Below are 16,418 nucleotides of genomic sequence, written 5' to 3' on the forward strand. Positions count from 1 at the left end.
CCAGTTGTTAACTATCAAATGAAATGTTAAACCAAGGTCTCTGACATTACCCATTGAAGACCAATGATCACAGGTAATTGCTATACTAGTAGCCATGTTTACGAGGTCTATTTTTTTTTTCTTCTCATCTTCATAGAGTGTTTGCATTTTTATTTTAATTGTGTTTAGACAGGGAAGATTGTAACTGTAGTCGGATGTTGCTGTTCGAATGACATTCGTCAAACCTTGATCTGAACAATGTTAAGAGGTCGACAGCTACTGGCAACCCAGCAAACAATGGCTTCCGTAATTTCCTTTGATTTATCAACAGATAATTGTTTATTTACGCCATTTTGTGATTTAATACTGTCCTCAATTGTGAGCTGTTTTGACAAACTCGCGATCTTGCTTTGATTTTTACTAGTAGTTGCGAAGAACACGTGTTTACTGTTCAAATGATACTGAAGCATTGTAAGACTTTGGTGATATGCAAATTCTTTAGAACAATATTTACAGATAACTAATTTTTTTGACTCGTCTTTAAAAATAAAGGCTCCATGGAGGATAGATTGATTGCAGTTTGAACCCATAATTTAAATTATTAACAATAGCAAGCCCTAATATATATATACATATATAAATATAAATATATATATATATATATATATATATATATATATATATATATATATATATATATATATATATATATATATATATATATATATATATATAGTGGGTTGCATAAATATAAAGTTAGTTTATAAAAAAGAAAAAAGGTTTTTCAAAAAAGAAGTTTAAGATTTTTTTTTTGAAAAAACTTTCACACATGCACAAACACATCTAGGAATAGATTCAACTAGTCGGATGCATAATTCTCTTGGAAATTTTTTCCAAAGCTTTTGTAACACCTGCTGTAATTCCGCAACACTGGCTATGCTCTCTTTGACCAATCCCCTTGTCTATCCAAGCCCAAATGTTCTCGATGGGATTGAGATATCGAAAACGAGCTGGCCAAGGCATAACCGTAATGTTTTTCCAATCAAGCCACTCTTTAACCAAGATTGCAGTGTGAGCCACAGCGCCATCATGCTGAAAAATCCATTGTTGTTGTCTTCCTTAAAAAGTTCTTGCTGTTGGCAAAATTTTACTTTCAAGGATCTCTTTGTAGTTGTTCCAGTTAATTCTGCCTTTATAAATGTTGTTTGACCCTGTTCCTTTATGGGAGAAGCCTCCCCATATTCCAACTGATCCTCCTCTGCCTTGTATCCTTTGCACTTTTCACCAGCCAGCCTCTTGATGATTATTCTTGACTTGCAATTTATCACCTCAAAATTAGATTTCTTGCTGAAAATAATTTAACCTAGTCTTCTACAGACCAGTGAATTCTTTCTCTACACCACACCTAAGACACGCAAAAGTGGTTCTTGAGCAGCGACAAAGCAATCTAAGCCTTATTTATTTAGGCATCTTCCTATAGTCCATCTACTAACACTAACATTACCAGGCGTATTTTTGAACCCTTCAGCAAGTTTGCAGTAAGAAATTTTAGGGTCTTGTCTATTCTTTCGATAGAGATAACTTTGGTCTCTTGAAGTTAACTTTAAAGGCCTACCAAGCCTTGGTAAATCTTTGACATCAATGATATTATGTAGCTCATGGTTTTTCAACGTTGTTTGTACACATTTAAGCAAAACATTGCACATTCCAGCTATTTCTTGTTGGCTTTTTGTTTTATCTTTTAGCAGACCTTAAATTTGCCATCGTACCTTGTCTGAAACAGCTTTTCTGCCCATTTTTGTCTTTTTACTTTACCAAATAACTACTATAATTACAAATAACTCAAGATATAAAAATGATTATTTTATTTTCGCAAGAACGTTTATATAGTTGGAAAGAAATCAACCACCAAATTTTAGATCGCTCGGATACCATTTTGTTTAGATATTTCAACTTAAGTCGTTAAATTTTAGTTGACTCTATATTTTTGCTACATTAGAAATACAGGTATGTACTAATTAAATTAATAATTACTCAAGACTGGTTAACTTAACGAGTTCCAATTATAAACTATTCAATAGAAAATCAATTAAGAAATTTAATACACTTTTAATCGTATTAATTAGTTGGTTTCAAAGATAATTGTGAAAAAAGACAAAAATTTCACACAAAGAAGTGATTCTATATTTATGCAAACCACTGTATATATATATATAAATTCCTCAAACATAACCTATTCGTCACAGAATTCGTTTGCTTTTTAAAATCTTTTAAACTAAACCTTTTTTTTTTGTAAATTCAAAACAATTATCACCTTCATTAGCTGAAACAAAACATTCTAACCCTTGATGAATTTATACTGTAAACAGTGTCTCAATGCAATGGTTACTGATACATCAAAACTAGGAATACGAAACTTCTGTTTATATCCTTGGACATGTTTATTTGAGCAACCCTTTGTTCTTTGAACAAGCTTTTTTAATTGATCTGAAAAAGTTTTGTATTTGAACGAGGAACATTTATCAAGTACTTAAAATTTAACTGTATCATTTCCTATATGTATTAAAGAATGGATATAGTAAACTAGTTGATCCTTACCGTAAAGCTCACCAAATAACTGCACAAAACAAGTTAGTAACTAACAAGCAAAATCAATATATTTTTTTAACAAAATAAAAAATTATAAAATTAGAACTGCAACTGAAAGTACTAAAAAGTTTGAATAGATTTATGGCTAAATCATCCCCTTTAAACAACTGGCCAAGTGTGTACTAAAAAAAGTCTAAGTTCAGTGGCGTTCCAATTTTATATATCTAATTAAGACCTTGGTTTTCTAGAAAAGTTTTTTGGAATGTAACGACATAACTGGAACAATCCGCCAGATAAAGTATTGACTGTAATCTGAGACAATTTACAACATTTGGGCCATTTAACTATAAGTTGATGACTCTATGCACACCCCTAAGCATACTAAATGCAAGCCTAAAGGAAATTTTGTCACCATGTCAAAATTTAATTCTATTTAACACACCACTAAGTTGTTCAGAATGCTTTTGATGACAAAATTCTTTTATTTTATATTACATAATTTTTTTTAATACGTGTTATTTTATCAATTTTAATACATAGGAAAATATTGACTTTTGCCTAATATTCTTTAGAGAAAAAAAATATTTTCTTACTCTAATCATGGTAATAAATGAAGGTAATATTTACTCCAATCATTATATTTGTCCCCAAAAGTTCAAGCAATTCTATCATACATAACTCTCTCACTAATTCTAATAAATAAAAGTTATTACCATAACTATTATAACTAATTTTACTAACCTGTCATTACTTATATTAATCAAAAATAGATTCTGGTTGTTGAAGTCACTTTAACTCATATCAGAATGCAAATATTATCAACAGTCAGTGTGCACCAAGCAGAAATATTCTTGAACATGCTGCAAAATACAAGATATACATTAGATACATATCATATAAGACCTATTTTTGCTTTTTTAAAATGGAACTTTATATTTTTATCCCAAAAATTAAGTTATGGAAAAAAAAATGGCATTTAACTTAAAAAAGCATATGGTCATGATTTATATAATAACTATTATCTGTTTAGTAGTTATTGTAAATTATTTTAAAGCTATCAAGTTAAATTAAAGTTATATAATTAAAGTTTGAATGCAAAAGTTCATATCGATACAAATTTTATCAGTATTGTAAACATAAGTTAAGTATTATAAATATTACCAAGTATAAGTATTGTAAGTATAAGTTATTATTATGTATATTATGATATTATTGTTACTATAACAAGCGTACAATTTTAAATCAAAGTCAAAAAATATCAATAATTAAAAAATGCATTTGCTGCATAACAATAAAGTCATTTTTTGCATTTATATGTAAACACCTAATATTTATAACTGATGGTGGGTAAACCTAAGTTTACCCACTGATGTTAACTAAGTACTTAGTTAACATCAGTCATTTTGCTTGCATAAAATATAGAAAAATCGATGGAAAAGAGTGGATCTGTAAAAACAATTTAAAAGCTTTAAATTCTCTAAATATAACATATCCATCACAACATTAGCCTGTTTGCACTTTTTAAAGGTTTCTGACAAAACCAATATTTTGATTAACCTCAAAGCAGTTATTACCATCACTAGCAGAAACAAAACTATATATTTTGATCATTTTAAAAATGCAAACAGTGTCTCAATGGAATAGTTACTACATGTTCAATAGTTACTGTTAAACTTTGTAAATTTATTAAAAAAATATATAAAAATATTCTTTTATAATGGTAATAAATAAGTGAAATTCTAAAACAACGTCTTTTTAATGGAGTTTCACAGTAAAAAATTACACCGAAAATAACTTCTGTTTGAATACAATGTAAATATAATTTATACAAACGTATAATGCACAAAAATTAAAGTTTTAAAATTATTTCACGCACAATACAAATTATAAATGGCAACAATCAAGTAAGTTTTGTTCAATGATATAAATAACTAGATAACTAACTTCATCATTTTTAGTGAAGCCAATTTAATGGGTTGGAAGCCATTATTATATCGGGCAAAAAGCTTTTAGCAATCACATTCATATGAAAAGATATTGGCAATTTTAACCTCCTTATTCTTGGAATTAAAGATGATTAGAATCGCAGACGATCAATTTAGTGACTATACAGTCAATACATACATATTTTTTGGTCAAAGATTGAACATGATATTGTTAGCATGTTCAGTTCGGATTACAATTTACAGATGATGTCCAATGTGATATTGAACTGGCAGCAGGAAGATATAACATTGACCGAAGAAAGTTATACGCACTTGGAGAATAAAAATAAAGAGTTAAAGCAGATTTTTTCACTTCATAGTTGTATCTGTGACCTTTTGGTTTAACATTTTTTAATTTGAAAATTAGTTCTTAATGATTTTATATGAGAGTCCAGAAAAATTTTCGCTTAAAACAGTGGCAGCATCAGTAGTCAAATAACTTTTAGATTTTAAAAGGGAAACCATGTCTTGTAAAGAAAATATTTTCTTTTTTTTTCTTCTTAATTTTTGTTGTAAACCCTTCACTTTTTTTTTAAATTTTTCTTTTGCTGGTAATAAAGAACTTATAGATTGTGTTAGAGATTGACTGGTGTGGTCATTTTTTTCGATAGTGCTTTCTGGCTGATCATTATGTGTTGAATTTGAAAATTTGATCATTTATCGAAAAAAACATCAAAATTTGTTTTTTTCGATAAAGGATCAAATTTAGATAATGAATTTACTGATGTTCGTATTGATGGGAGTTTCTTTTTTGTCTTTCGAATATTTGTAGAAAATATAAAAACTGATGGCACAGCATTACATTTTAAAATAGGCTTTTGATGATGATCAGGATTTGGATTTTTTTTGTCTGGGATACAATAATTGTAGTCTGATTCTAAAAAATGGTCGCTGCAGATACAGGTGTGTTTGGATGGAAGAAAATTTTCACGTGTCAAAACAACAATCCATCTTTTATATAATTCAGAATTTTAAAAAGGAAATTTATAAAAGGATTTCGTGCCACGTTTTATATATCTACTAGAACATCCATATGCAGCACAAGAATTTACTATTTTGTGATAAAAATAATTGAATTAAATAAATACTTTAGCAAGACAAAAGAAATAATGTCACGAATTTACTCTCTACATTATATGATATTTACTGTTTGCAATTTTTACAACATTTGACTTATCAGTTTTTTAGTATTTTTCTACTTTGAGGCTCTTTGTTTTCTACTGGACATCTGTCCTTTTGTACTTTTATCTCACTCTACTAAACTCTTTTTAATTTATAATTCATCTCTAAGGCGTTCACTGCTCGGTGCAGCTTCACTAAAATGCATTGCATTTACAAAAAAAAAAAAAGTTATTGTTAAAAAGGCCAATTTTTTTCATTATTACCCTAGACACAAAATTCCATGCTACGCCACTGCTTAGGCAGGAAATAGGGAACCAACACATTAAATCTTTATCTTATATCTGGATAAGACCATTTGGTTACTAGAGGTCACTATTATTCGGTTATCAAATTAACCATTAATATATATGATCATTTTTTAGTAGAGTTTCCTTTTAAAAAATTCTATTCTATTCAAGAAACGCATGTTTCATGTAACGAAAAATAATAACAAAAAGAGTTTCCATTTTCATTTCCATTCCATTTCCAATTCTATCAAAAAACGCTTTTACGCAAAGTTCCATCATGGAAATTTCCGTATCGTCTATAGAAAAATCATATTTTTTCATAGACTATTTACTTTTTTTAAAAAAATAAATAAATAAAAGTTTAAATATCTATTTTTATAGATTTATCAAAACAATATTTGATGTATTTAACAAAACATTTTTTAACTCATTTAGATTGTTGACTTGGTAACAAAAAGATTAGTAAAATAATTTTTGCAGCTTTCCATAATTATACCTTGTTTTGCATAATTATACCTTAAGCGAATTACGCATAATTACAAGTGGACTTTGATCGACATCTGAGTTTCTTTTGCCAACCGTTTTCTGCCCGATAATGGCTGATTAAAATAGTAAACAAATAAATCGGCTTAACTTTTATTTTATAAAAATCCCGAAGTTAGACATATGGATATTTATTTTTTTATATTTAGTTATGATTTTTTTAATTATCGGTTTAAACCTTTTGGGAATATTTTGGGAAACCCATCATATCCCCAGATCCTTCCACCCTGACAAAAACCAGATAAAACCCAATCAAGCAAATTTGCTGGATTTATTTATCATATGCGCCGTCCGGAAACCAAAACACTTACACGTCAAATTCCCGTTCCTGTAAGCCCAGACAAAAACCATACGGTACCCGCCTTCCAATGTTGGCTGGGATGTTAACTTTAAATTTGTATTCGAGATGATCAAGTCAAAACTAATGGTGAAATTTTGCAATTATGTAAATGTTTGAAATTTTGAATAAGAGATTTTTTTTATACAGAAATAAAAACGAAAGTTCGATGTCTTGTGAAAATATCAGCTTAATATTCTGAAAATAAATTCTGAGCAGCCGAGTCTTAGCGGTAGTACACTTGCCTCAGAAACAATTTACTCATGGTTAAAAACTTTAGGCGAGTTTTGCGTCATCGGTTAGAGGCGTGAACCTCCGAATAAATGCTCATCCGCGGTGCTCTGTGATAAAACCTTAAGGACTTCTTTTTTTATTATTATTATTATTTTTTTTATTTTAGGTGCCCCAAGAAGTCATATCGGTCTTGTCACAGAGCACTGCGGAAGTGCATTTAACCAGGAAGTTAACGCCTCCTTCCTTACCGTGACGCGAAAGTTGTCAGAGCTCGTTTCGAACCTGGATCTCCTGCTTATAAAGCAAGCGCTCTAACCACTGCGCCACGGCCGCACTTCTTGGGTAACCTAAATAATATTATTAAAAAATATATATTGAATGCATTTTTATTTATATGCCTAATTTCCTCATTTTGAATTAGAGCGACGCATAGTGCGCTCGTTAAGCTTATTTAATTCTACCTACTAAACTAGAAATTAGTTTTAGAAATTTTGTGGTGTTTTAAATTAATTGCATTTTTCAAGTTTTTAGAGGCCTGAAAAAAAGAAATATTGGTTGATTGGTTTAATTCATCGAATAAATACTACCTACAAAACTAAATTTATAAACTACCAAAACAAACCCTCGTAGAAAGATATATTGGTGCAATAATGGTGCAATATTGGGTATCTTGGCCAATATCGGACAAGATATACAATATTGCGCTAATAATGGTAAAAGTATTGCGCCAATATTGACATATTAATATTGGAAAGTATATGCATGCTGATATTGCTTCTATATAGAACTACAAAGATATGTTAATATTAATAAGCTAATGAGACAAAATTGGCATTTCAATATTTGCCACTATGAGCATGCCAATACAACTCCAATATTGGCATTCTAAAATTGGACAAACAATATATATTGTTTGGCCAATATATATTGTAGTATTGGACAAACAATATATTTAACAATCTATAATTCTATTATTAGACAAACAATATATATTGTTTGTCCAATATTAGAATGCCAATATTGGAGTTATATTGGCATGCTCATACTAGCAAATATTGATATGCCAATTTTGTCTCATTAGCATTTTAATATTGACATCTTTGTAGTTATATGCGTACTTAACAAAATTTTGTTAATTAAATAATAAGGCTGTTATCGATTAATTGAATAATCGTTTATATTTTGATTTGATTAATTAATTGATTATTTGAACAATTAGAACGATTAATCGACATTTTATATTAGGATTAGGTTTTATATAAAATTAAGCACTTTAGAGTTTTTCCGCATTTATGCACCGGATCGTCGACACTTGATTTAGTAACTGTTTCATGTTAAACCACGGAAACTAACTAAATAAGCCATAATTTCCAAGAATATCTTGAATATTTACATTTATTACTTTAAAAAAACTTTAATCCCCGTGTTTTACTTTATAATGGTATTGTTGATAATAATCTTTCTGACTGTATTTTCGTGGGAATGTGTGTTCTGTTTTGAATTATAGTGTACTTGCAAAGATTTTTATCAATTATATTATAATTTTAAGATTTATTATACATATGCAACAGCAATGATATATGGGTGCAGCCAAAAAAAACAACAACTAAGGTTTGGGTTCATTTATTAGAAAATAAAAACAATTCACGAACTTTAAAATGCAAGCATTGTGACACCAAATTTAAATCGCATATATCAACTACATCCTTAATGTACCACATGCAACACAAACACGACATTCTATTAGAGCCTGCTTCAGGAAGCTCATTAGTTGCACAAAGTAATTCTCAAAAGATAGTTTCATCCTATTTTCAAAAACGAAATTCTTGTCCTGGATTAATTCATGCAAAGTTAACAGATTTAGATAAAATACCGTTTTCAACTTTAGCAAATAGTGAAGAAAATATGAAAGGATAGAAAGCTCAAGGCTTAAAATTGCCATCAACAAAACAAGGAATTAAGAGTATTACACTTGAGTATGCTGACAAGATTAGAAAAAAACTAAAAAGTGATTTAAAAAAGAGAATAGAAGATGATGAGAGATTTTCATTATCATGAGACGAGTGGAGCTCCAAAAAAAATTGACGTTATATGTGTATGAATATCAATATGAAAAACGGAAATGTGATTAGTATTGGTATGATAAGAGTAAAATACACAATGCAAGCTACCAAGGCAGTTGAGATTGTTAATAAAAAACTAGGCGAGTTCGGTTTGCAGCTCAAAAACCACATAATCGCTGTTATAACAGATAATTTGTCTGTAATGAAAAAATGGGACGATTGATGGGTATTTATCATCAAATTTGTCATAGTCATGGCATACATTTGGCTGTGGTAGATGTTTTATATGCTAATCATACAAATTTAGTAGAACCTGATGACGAATATTTTGAAATAGAACTTTATAACTCTTCAAAAAATAGCGAATGTGATGATGATGATGATGAGGAAGACATTGAAATATGGCGAAGGATAAAATTGGATTGAATTAGCTCTAGCCAATTATGAAATCGAACTTGTTCAAGGTTTTTCATCAACAATAAATACAATTAGAAAAATTGCTCGTTTTTTTAAGAAAATCACTTGTAAATAATGATTTTCTGCAAAGAGAGTGTCAAGAAAAACTGAGATAAGAAAAAGTGATGATAGTTGATGTACGTACACGCTGGAACTCAATGTTGGCAATGTTAAAGCGGTTCTATGAGGTGAAATAAATAATAAAATCAGTACTAATAAATTTGTCAGTTATTCATTTATATCCAACAAATTGTGAAATTAAGCAGGTTGAGGAAATTGTAGAATCATTAAAAACTATTGAGGTAAGTTCACTTGAATTGGGAAAGCGAGAATGCAATATAATTGATGCTTTAAAAGTATTTGAATTTTTACTTTCTAAATTGAAAACTCAATCAAATGAAACTGGTATGAAATTCTATGAAGCAGTAAGTAAAAGAATAATTGAACGTAGAATTATTAATGTAGATGGCTTGTTAGAATATTTAGATGATCCCAGCACTTACCTTAAAGCATTTACACAAAAAAATGTAATATTAAAACGACCAACAAGAAACGACATTGCTCTAACAATTAAAGAAATTGTTCATCGTTTATTTCTCATTGATCAGAATGTTAATGAAAATAGTTTAAATCAAGAAGATGAGGCTACACATGAATGTACTGAAAATATTGCAAAAAAAGAAGAAGAATTGAATCGCATTTTGTCAAAGAAAAACACGAATGTTTAAACTGTAGTAAATTTTCAAAATAACGTTGCATCTATTAAAAAAGAAATGAGCATATTTAAAAATTAACAAAAGAAGTAAAAGTAATTTATTTGAACAAACGTAGAATGCTTTGTTAACTATTCCACCATCGTCGGTTGAAGTTGAAAGATGTTTTTGTGAGACAGGGCTTTTTGTAACTAAATTAAGAACATCCTTAAATGATGAAACTATTGATTGGTTATGCTTTCTTCGCTCATATCTTTTACAGAAACAAAATGGACATGAAATAAACGTTATTTTAGTTTACTTGCATTAAAAATTTCTTATAACATTTTTATTTGAAAACGTTATATGAAACGTTTTTTCGCTAATGTATTACGAATTAGTTATAAAACTTGTTATGTTTTTAATAACTATATAAATTAAAATTCTTTGCCTCTTTTAACCATTATAATATTATAACCATTTTATTACAGTAGTATGTTTTATCACATTGAAACAAAGTTAATTTATATTAAAATAAACTCAAATAATACTATATATTGTGTAATTAAAGAGAAACTTTATTTTTATATTTCATAAATTAATCGATTAATAATCGATTAATCGTTTTTTTTTCAAACAATTAATCGTTAATCAAAAATTTCTCAAAATGGTTAACCACAACACCCTTAATAAAATATTTGTCTTGATATTTTTTCGTTAACTATGGGTTTTTATTAGATTTTTTACTGCAGTCATTTTTCTGAGAAATCATTTTATAGAATTCCTTAGGTTTTAAACCATATTAAATCAGTAATTTAAAAAATTATAAAAATAATTGTAATCATAGTTGCGTTACCTTTTGTTTTAGTTTTACTTGGTCAGATTTTTGCCTTTTTAAGTTTTTATAAACCCACAAGTTAAAATGTATATAAAATTTAAATAAAAAGTCTTTGCTAGCTGATCCAGTGTATTTGCTAAAACTTTTATTAAATTTGTACTTTTTAATAATGCGCGTGTATGAGCCTGTTCATATAAATGTACATGTACTCACCTGTGTAGATATTTATATGTATTAACTGTATTCGTTCTAAATTGACTTGCTTTCATTATATAATTGTGAAAAAATATATATATGTTGGCGTTATATTGCAGTTTATGTATAGCCAATATTGTAAATCAATATTGGCAATATATATCAAAATATAGACATTTTAAATTAGTGCAATATTGCTAACAATATTTAGCCAATATTGAGATCAATATTGCACCAACATTGCGCCAATGTTGCTTGCTACTAGGTAACAGGTTGAACTTGTGAGACTGTTTAAAGTAAAACTAGAAATTTGTGTTGTATCAAGAATTAGAAATTTTTCTGTATCAAGGTAACCCACCCATGGGGTAATTTACAAACTAATATTAAACTTTAAAAATCTTTTAGTATATAAAAGCATCGTCCGTGTTCAAAACTTTACTAAATATAGTTTTTAAATATACTTTTAAATAAAGTTACTAGCCATAAAACTAAAAGGACATATAATTAACGTAGTTATAAACATATATGCCTATTGGACGTAGAAACTATTTTGGTCACAATATTTAAAATTGAAAAGATTAATTAGAAAAATAGTAAAACTTATCAATAAATGTAAACTTAATATAAAAAAAGTAGTTAATACTTTATCAATATATATCCATCAGGGGTAAATTTGACACAAATACTTTATTACTACATTTGTATTTATAAAAATTAATTCACATATAAATTACATAATATTTTATTATACTATTCAACATAATAGGACATTATAAGACAAACATATATAATGAGTGTTCTAATGATACATCATTTCGAATATATTCGTGGCTATCTTTAAATATATTTTTCCAGTGTATTGCAAATTTTCTTAATTTCTTTTCTAAAAATAATAAATAAACTAAAAAAAAAAGTTATATATTTTTAAGTTAAAATTATAATATAAAATTTGAATAAAAAATTCTTGTAGTGGAAACTTTAAACCCGAACCCTCAAAAACACAATCCGACAATAGGAAATTAAATGCATGTTGAAATATTTAAAAAACGACACAAAAAAATATTGGCAAAAAGCATTAAATCATCATATTAATATGGAATTGTTCTAATTGGAACACTCATTATGCAGTATGATACAAAAAAGATTTGAAAGCTTTTTTAAAACAGACATACCATTTTCTTTAAAATATAAACTTCTTTTAAAAAAACGATTCTTGCCAGGAACAATAACAACATTTTGCTTGTTTGGAACCTTGTTTTGAAGATGATGGTGCAGTATTGTGTATTCTTTATAGAGATTTAAAAAAATTCGTTTTATATCATTTTATTGAGATAAAAACTAGCAAAATTAAAAATTAAAATAGATAAAATATTATAAAATAATGCTAAGCGGTTAATAATATGTTAAACTTTATTATAAATATGATATAATATTATATATGTGGTACAAAAAGTTGTAACTTTTCAAATCCATGTATAAATTTTGATCACGCTGTATCATATCTCTTTTAACTCTTTTTGTATAAAGGGTTTTTCAACTAAGAATTAATTATGATATCCTAATGAAAAAAAAACGCATATCCCACCTCCTTTGGGCTCCATACTGGTTCCCATATATCCCACACAGTACCCGAATAGAACCCATGTAGAACAAGCTCTTAAATGTTTTTTGTTTCCATTATGTCAATGTATTCTTAACTTCACTGCAATTGCGCCTTAGTGCATCAACTTAAAAGTGCTTTAACATATGCGCGGGGAAAATTGAGCATACAAATACCATAATTGTTTGCTTAATTTTGCTTGTCCATGACAAGTGAGATGAATTTTTAACTATATTACAACCTTTTAACTATAAATTACTATAAATTAATAAAGTGTAAATTAGAAAACACGATGAACTGTTACAATTATTTTTTTTAATTTTATAAATTTTCTATTTTTTTAATGTTTATCTACAAAAAAAAAGGAAATTCCATTTCACAATACATTTAACTACGCTGAAATAATTCTTACCTGTCATATTCTTTGTAGTACAAATATACCAAATATTGCTCAGCAGAAAGTTGCGAAGGATGTTTGTTCCCCAATGTAAACATATCCTCTTTTGGAGTGTATTTCCAAACATTGTTTCGGCTGGGTGAAACATTTTGTTTGGGTGATTCTACTAAGCTCATATCGTCATCGAGTCTTTAAAAGAGCAAAAAATATTTAACAACATGACTAATATTTTTTTAAGATATTTAGCTTTTAAATATTGAATAATCAAAATTAACTAAAAAGTTTAATCCAGATACTTGAACTTTGAACTGGATTTTAACAAACAGTTGATCGAATTAATTAATGAATAGTGGAGCGATTAGAAAATAGTACATTTATTGAATAAAACTTTATGAGTACAGAATACTCGATAAACTTTGTTAGCAAAGCTTAACTAATATTCAGTATTTGGCTTCGTTTAAATATAATTTGCAAAGTCGAACAACCTTTGCCAGTGCTTAGCTACAACCTGATTTAACAACGTTGTCAGAGCGTCGTAACAAACTCACAACAAATTTCTAGCATTTTAACTTTTTTATATATTGAAGATACTAAGCGCGTAAAACTGTTTTTTAAGCTAAAAAACAAAAAACAAAAAAATTTTTTATAGAAGCGCATCTTCGTTTGTGCAATTGTTTTATTGATAAAGAAAAAATATTATTAGGAGAGGTTTTTGCTTTAAGTTTCACAAAAACCAAAAAAGAAGATATTTCAACATGTTACTTCAAACTTGGTTTATTTGCTTTATTAATGTTAATAAAACTGTTAATAAATTAAACCAAAAGTAAAAGGACAAAATTAATTAACTGATGATAAAACTGATTAAAATGATATTTAAGTATATCAGGATAAACAAGACCTTTCGATTTATTTGACGGTATCACACATATGATACGGCAAGATACGTTTTGTATTATAAAGAAATAATGCTATAGTATAAAGTAAAAAAATAAGACAATAGAATACTTGTTTGAACCTGGCTTTTAGGTTAGGTATGGTCGATGTAAGCTAAGTAATTATAAAAGTGTTTAAAAAAAACTGCAATACTGAAAACTGTATCTAATAGTATAAAACATAATATGATTGTTTGATATTTTATTATTTATTGAAGTTAATATTTAAACTATGTTTAACAATAAAACAAATGAACTTATTTACACAAACAAGTTTTAGAGGTAATAGAAAACAGTATTTAATTGCATTTATTACATTCTACTTTATGAATTATATTATAAAACAGATACAGAAAGCTCAATACCTTTTTTTAGATATGAGGTAAAGTAGTGGATTAGTCCAACGTCCGACTGGTTGATGGGGCTTTGCCCACAGAACTCTTTTAAATCTAAAAATAAATTATATTAAAGATAGACATCTGAACCGTCGACAAAAAAAGGAAGTACATTTTTTATGAAAATTTAAGCAATTATTGGACTGTTTATTTATTTTTGAACAATATAAATAGAAAAGATGTATTAAATATTTTAAATTACGTATAATTTATAAAAAAGATGCGCAGTAAAAGTTAAAACTGAGATTCAACAATATTTATAAAATGATTTCTAAAATTTTTACCTGGCCGAAGTTTCCGAACAAACCACGTAGGAATAAAAAGTGTTATTCACATGATCGCAATTGAACTGCTTTATGCAGTCAATGTTCTTAATTAATCTTTCATATTTCAACAACAGTAAACTTTTGCTCGGAATATAAATATCCTCATTTTCTGAACCACACCTTATAGTGGGGTGATACGATGTACAACTGTTTGATATCTCTTCAAAACTTTTTCTATTATATTTTATAAGAATTGGTTCACATTGTTTATTCGAGTAACCGCTTTTTTTCGAAAAGATGTTACCTTTTTTTAACTTATTCTTTATAAAATCATACTTTTCTTTAAAAGATTGAAAAATATTTTTAAAACTCATTATAAAAAACCTTAATCGCGATTTTTGAATTTCGAGTGACAAACTAATAAATTTTAACTTTACATTATAATCGAATTTGACGTCATTTATCAACGTCTAATTTTTAATAAGAATCAATTTTGAGTTACTTTTTAAATATATTTATTGCTATTTTGTAATGTTAAATATATTTGTAATTATTTTGTAATTTTGTAATATCAAATAAATTATTAGAGAAAATTCTTTTTTAGTTTTTTAATGTTATTTTTATTTAAGTTTTTTTTATGACTCTTTCTCAGTTCAGTTTTTTTCAGAAATAGAAAATATAGAAGATTTTAGATATTTTTACGTCAGGTTATATTTTTTCCGGTTTTTTTTTAGTAAGTTTTTACATTTAAAAAAAAATTTATCAAAATAATTGGATCTGCATTTTATGAAGCCTAACTTTTAAAACAAAATTAAAAATATAAAGTTTAGTTTGTTTATAAATTTTGTTTTTTGCCATTTAAAGTAAAGCAATTTAAAAAAAAAAAACGAATGTCCTCACTAAGACGTTGAGTGTATTTTTGTTTTTGTGATTTAAGCATCTTGATAATTTTCAAAATATTATAAAAAATGTATAAAACATTATTGTAAAAAGAAAAATTCTTCTTTATCAGAAACATAATAGAAAATTAACATTCTGCTCTCATTTGATGCAATATTGATGTAGTGATAGAGCGCTCGCTTTATATGCGAGAGGTTTCCAGATCGATTCCCACCACGTCCCTGGTAGTACCGCGTTAAACTTGTTTCTCCGCGCAGCTTCCTTGTTCGTCAAGGTTCGTGTTTCGGAATTAAAGAGTTGAGAGAGGGTAGTACAACCCTTTGGCCATTTGTTTTTGAAAGTTAAGTTTTAAATGTCTTTTAAACGTTTTTTAAACGTCTTTGAAACGTTCTATACGTAGGAATGTTTAGAAGACGATTAAAAGACATTTAAAAGCTTCCTCATTTTTGTTGACCTTCTCGGCCTTGGAGAGGTGAATTATAAACAATAAAAAAAAAACAGAAAAGCCTCAAAAATTTTGGACGAATTTAAACTTGCAACTCTCTCAAATTAAGGGAGATTTAAACTTGATATGATCATATTTTTTAAACGTTAAAATATTTTACTAT

General features: G+C 27.7%; 1 protein-coding gene and 1 long non-coding RNA gene across 2 annotated transcripts in view; both read right to left on the bottom strand.

Moving 5' to 3' along the window:
• The window catches only part of LOC136083721 (uncharacterized), a 12,530-nt gene extending 6,267 nt beyond the window's left edge, over positions 1-6,263 (bottom strand). Inside the window, exon 1 of the long non-coding RNA XR_010640018.1 lies at positions 3,310-6,263. This is a non-coding gene — a long non-coding RNA (uncharacterized LOC136083721). The remainder of the gene's footprint in view (positions 1-3,309) is intronic.
• A 5,762-nt stretch (positions 6,264-12,025) lies between these two features.
• Positions 12,026-15,315, bottom strand: LOC136084256 (uncharacterized). The gene is made up of 5 exons (XM_065804340.1): positions 14,929-15,315; positions 14,615-14,698; positions 13,333-13,506; positions 12,493-12,606; positions 12,026-12,203 (listed from the first exon to the last, which is right to left on the bottom strand). The coding sequence occupies exons 1-4, from the start codon at positions 15,282-15,284 to the stop codon at positions 12,519-12,521; spliced, it is 702 nt and encodes a 233-aa protein (XP_065660412.1). The 5' UTR covers positions 15,285-15,315; the 3' UTR covers positions 12,026-12,203; positions 12,493-12,518.
• Between the last annotated feature and the right edge of the window lie 1,103 nt (positions 15,316-16,418).

This window comes from Hydra vulgaris, chromosome 08, assembly GCF_038396675.1.
Source record: "Hydra vulgaris chromosome 08, alternate assembly HydraT2T_AEP".
Lineage (NCBI taxonomy): Eukaryota > Metazoa > Cnidaria > Hydrozoa > Anthoathecata > Hydridae > Hydra > Hydra vulgaris.

Bases quoted from the DNA above. Each gene is read 5' to 3' on its own strand.
- LOC136084256 (XM_065804340.1), bottom strand. From the start codon at position 15,284: ATGAGTTTTAAAAATATTTTTCAATCTTTTAAAGAAAAGTATGATTTT. The intron at 14,699-14,928 runs GTAAAAATTTTA...ATTTATTTTTAG, and splicing joins TGTTCGGAAACTTCGGCCAG to ATTTAAAAGAGTTCTGTGGG. The intron at 13,507-14,614 runs GTATTGAGCTTT...GCTCTTTTAAAG, and splicing joins TACCTCATATCTAAAAAAAG to ACTCGATGACGATATGAGCT.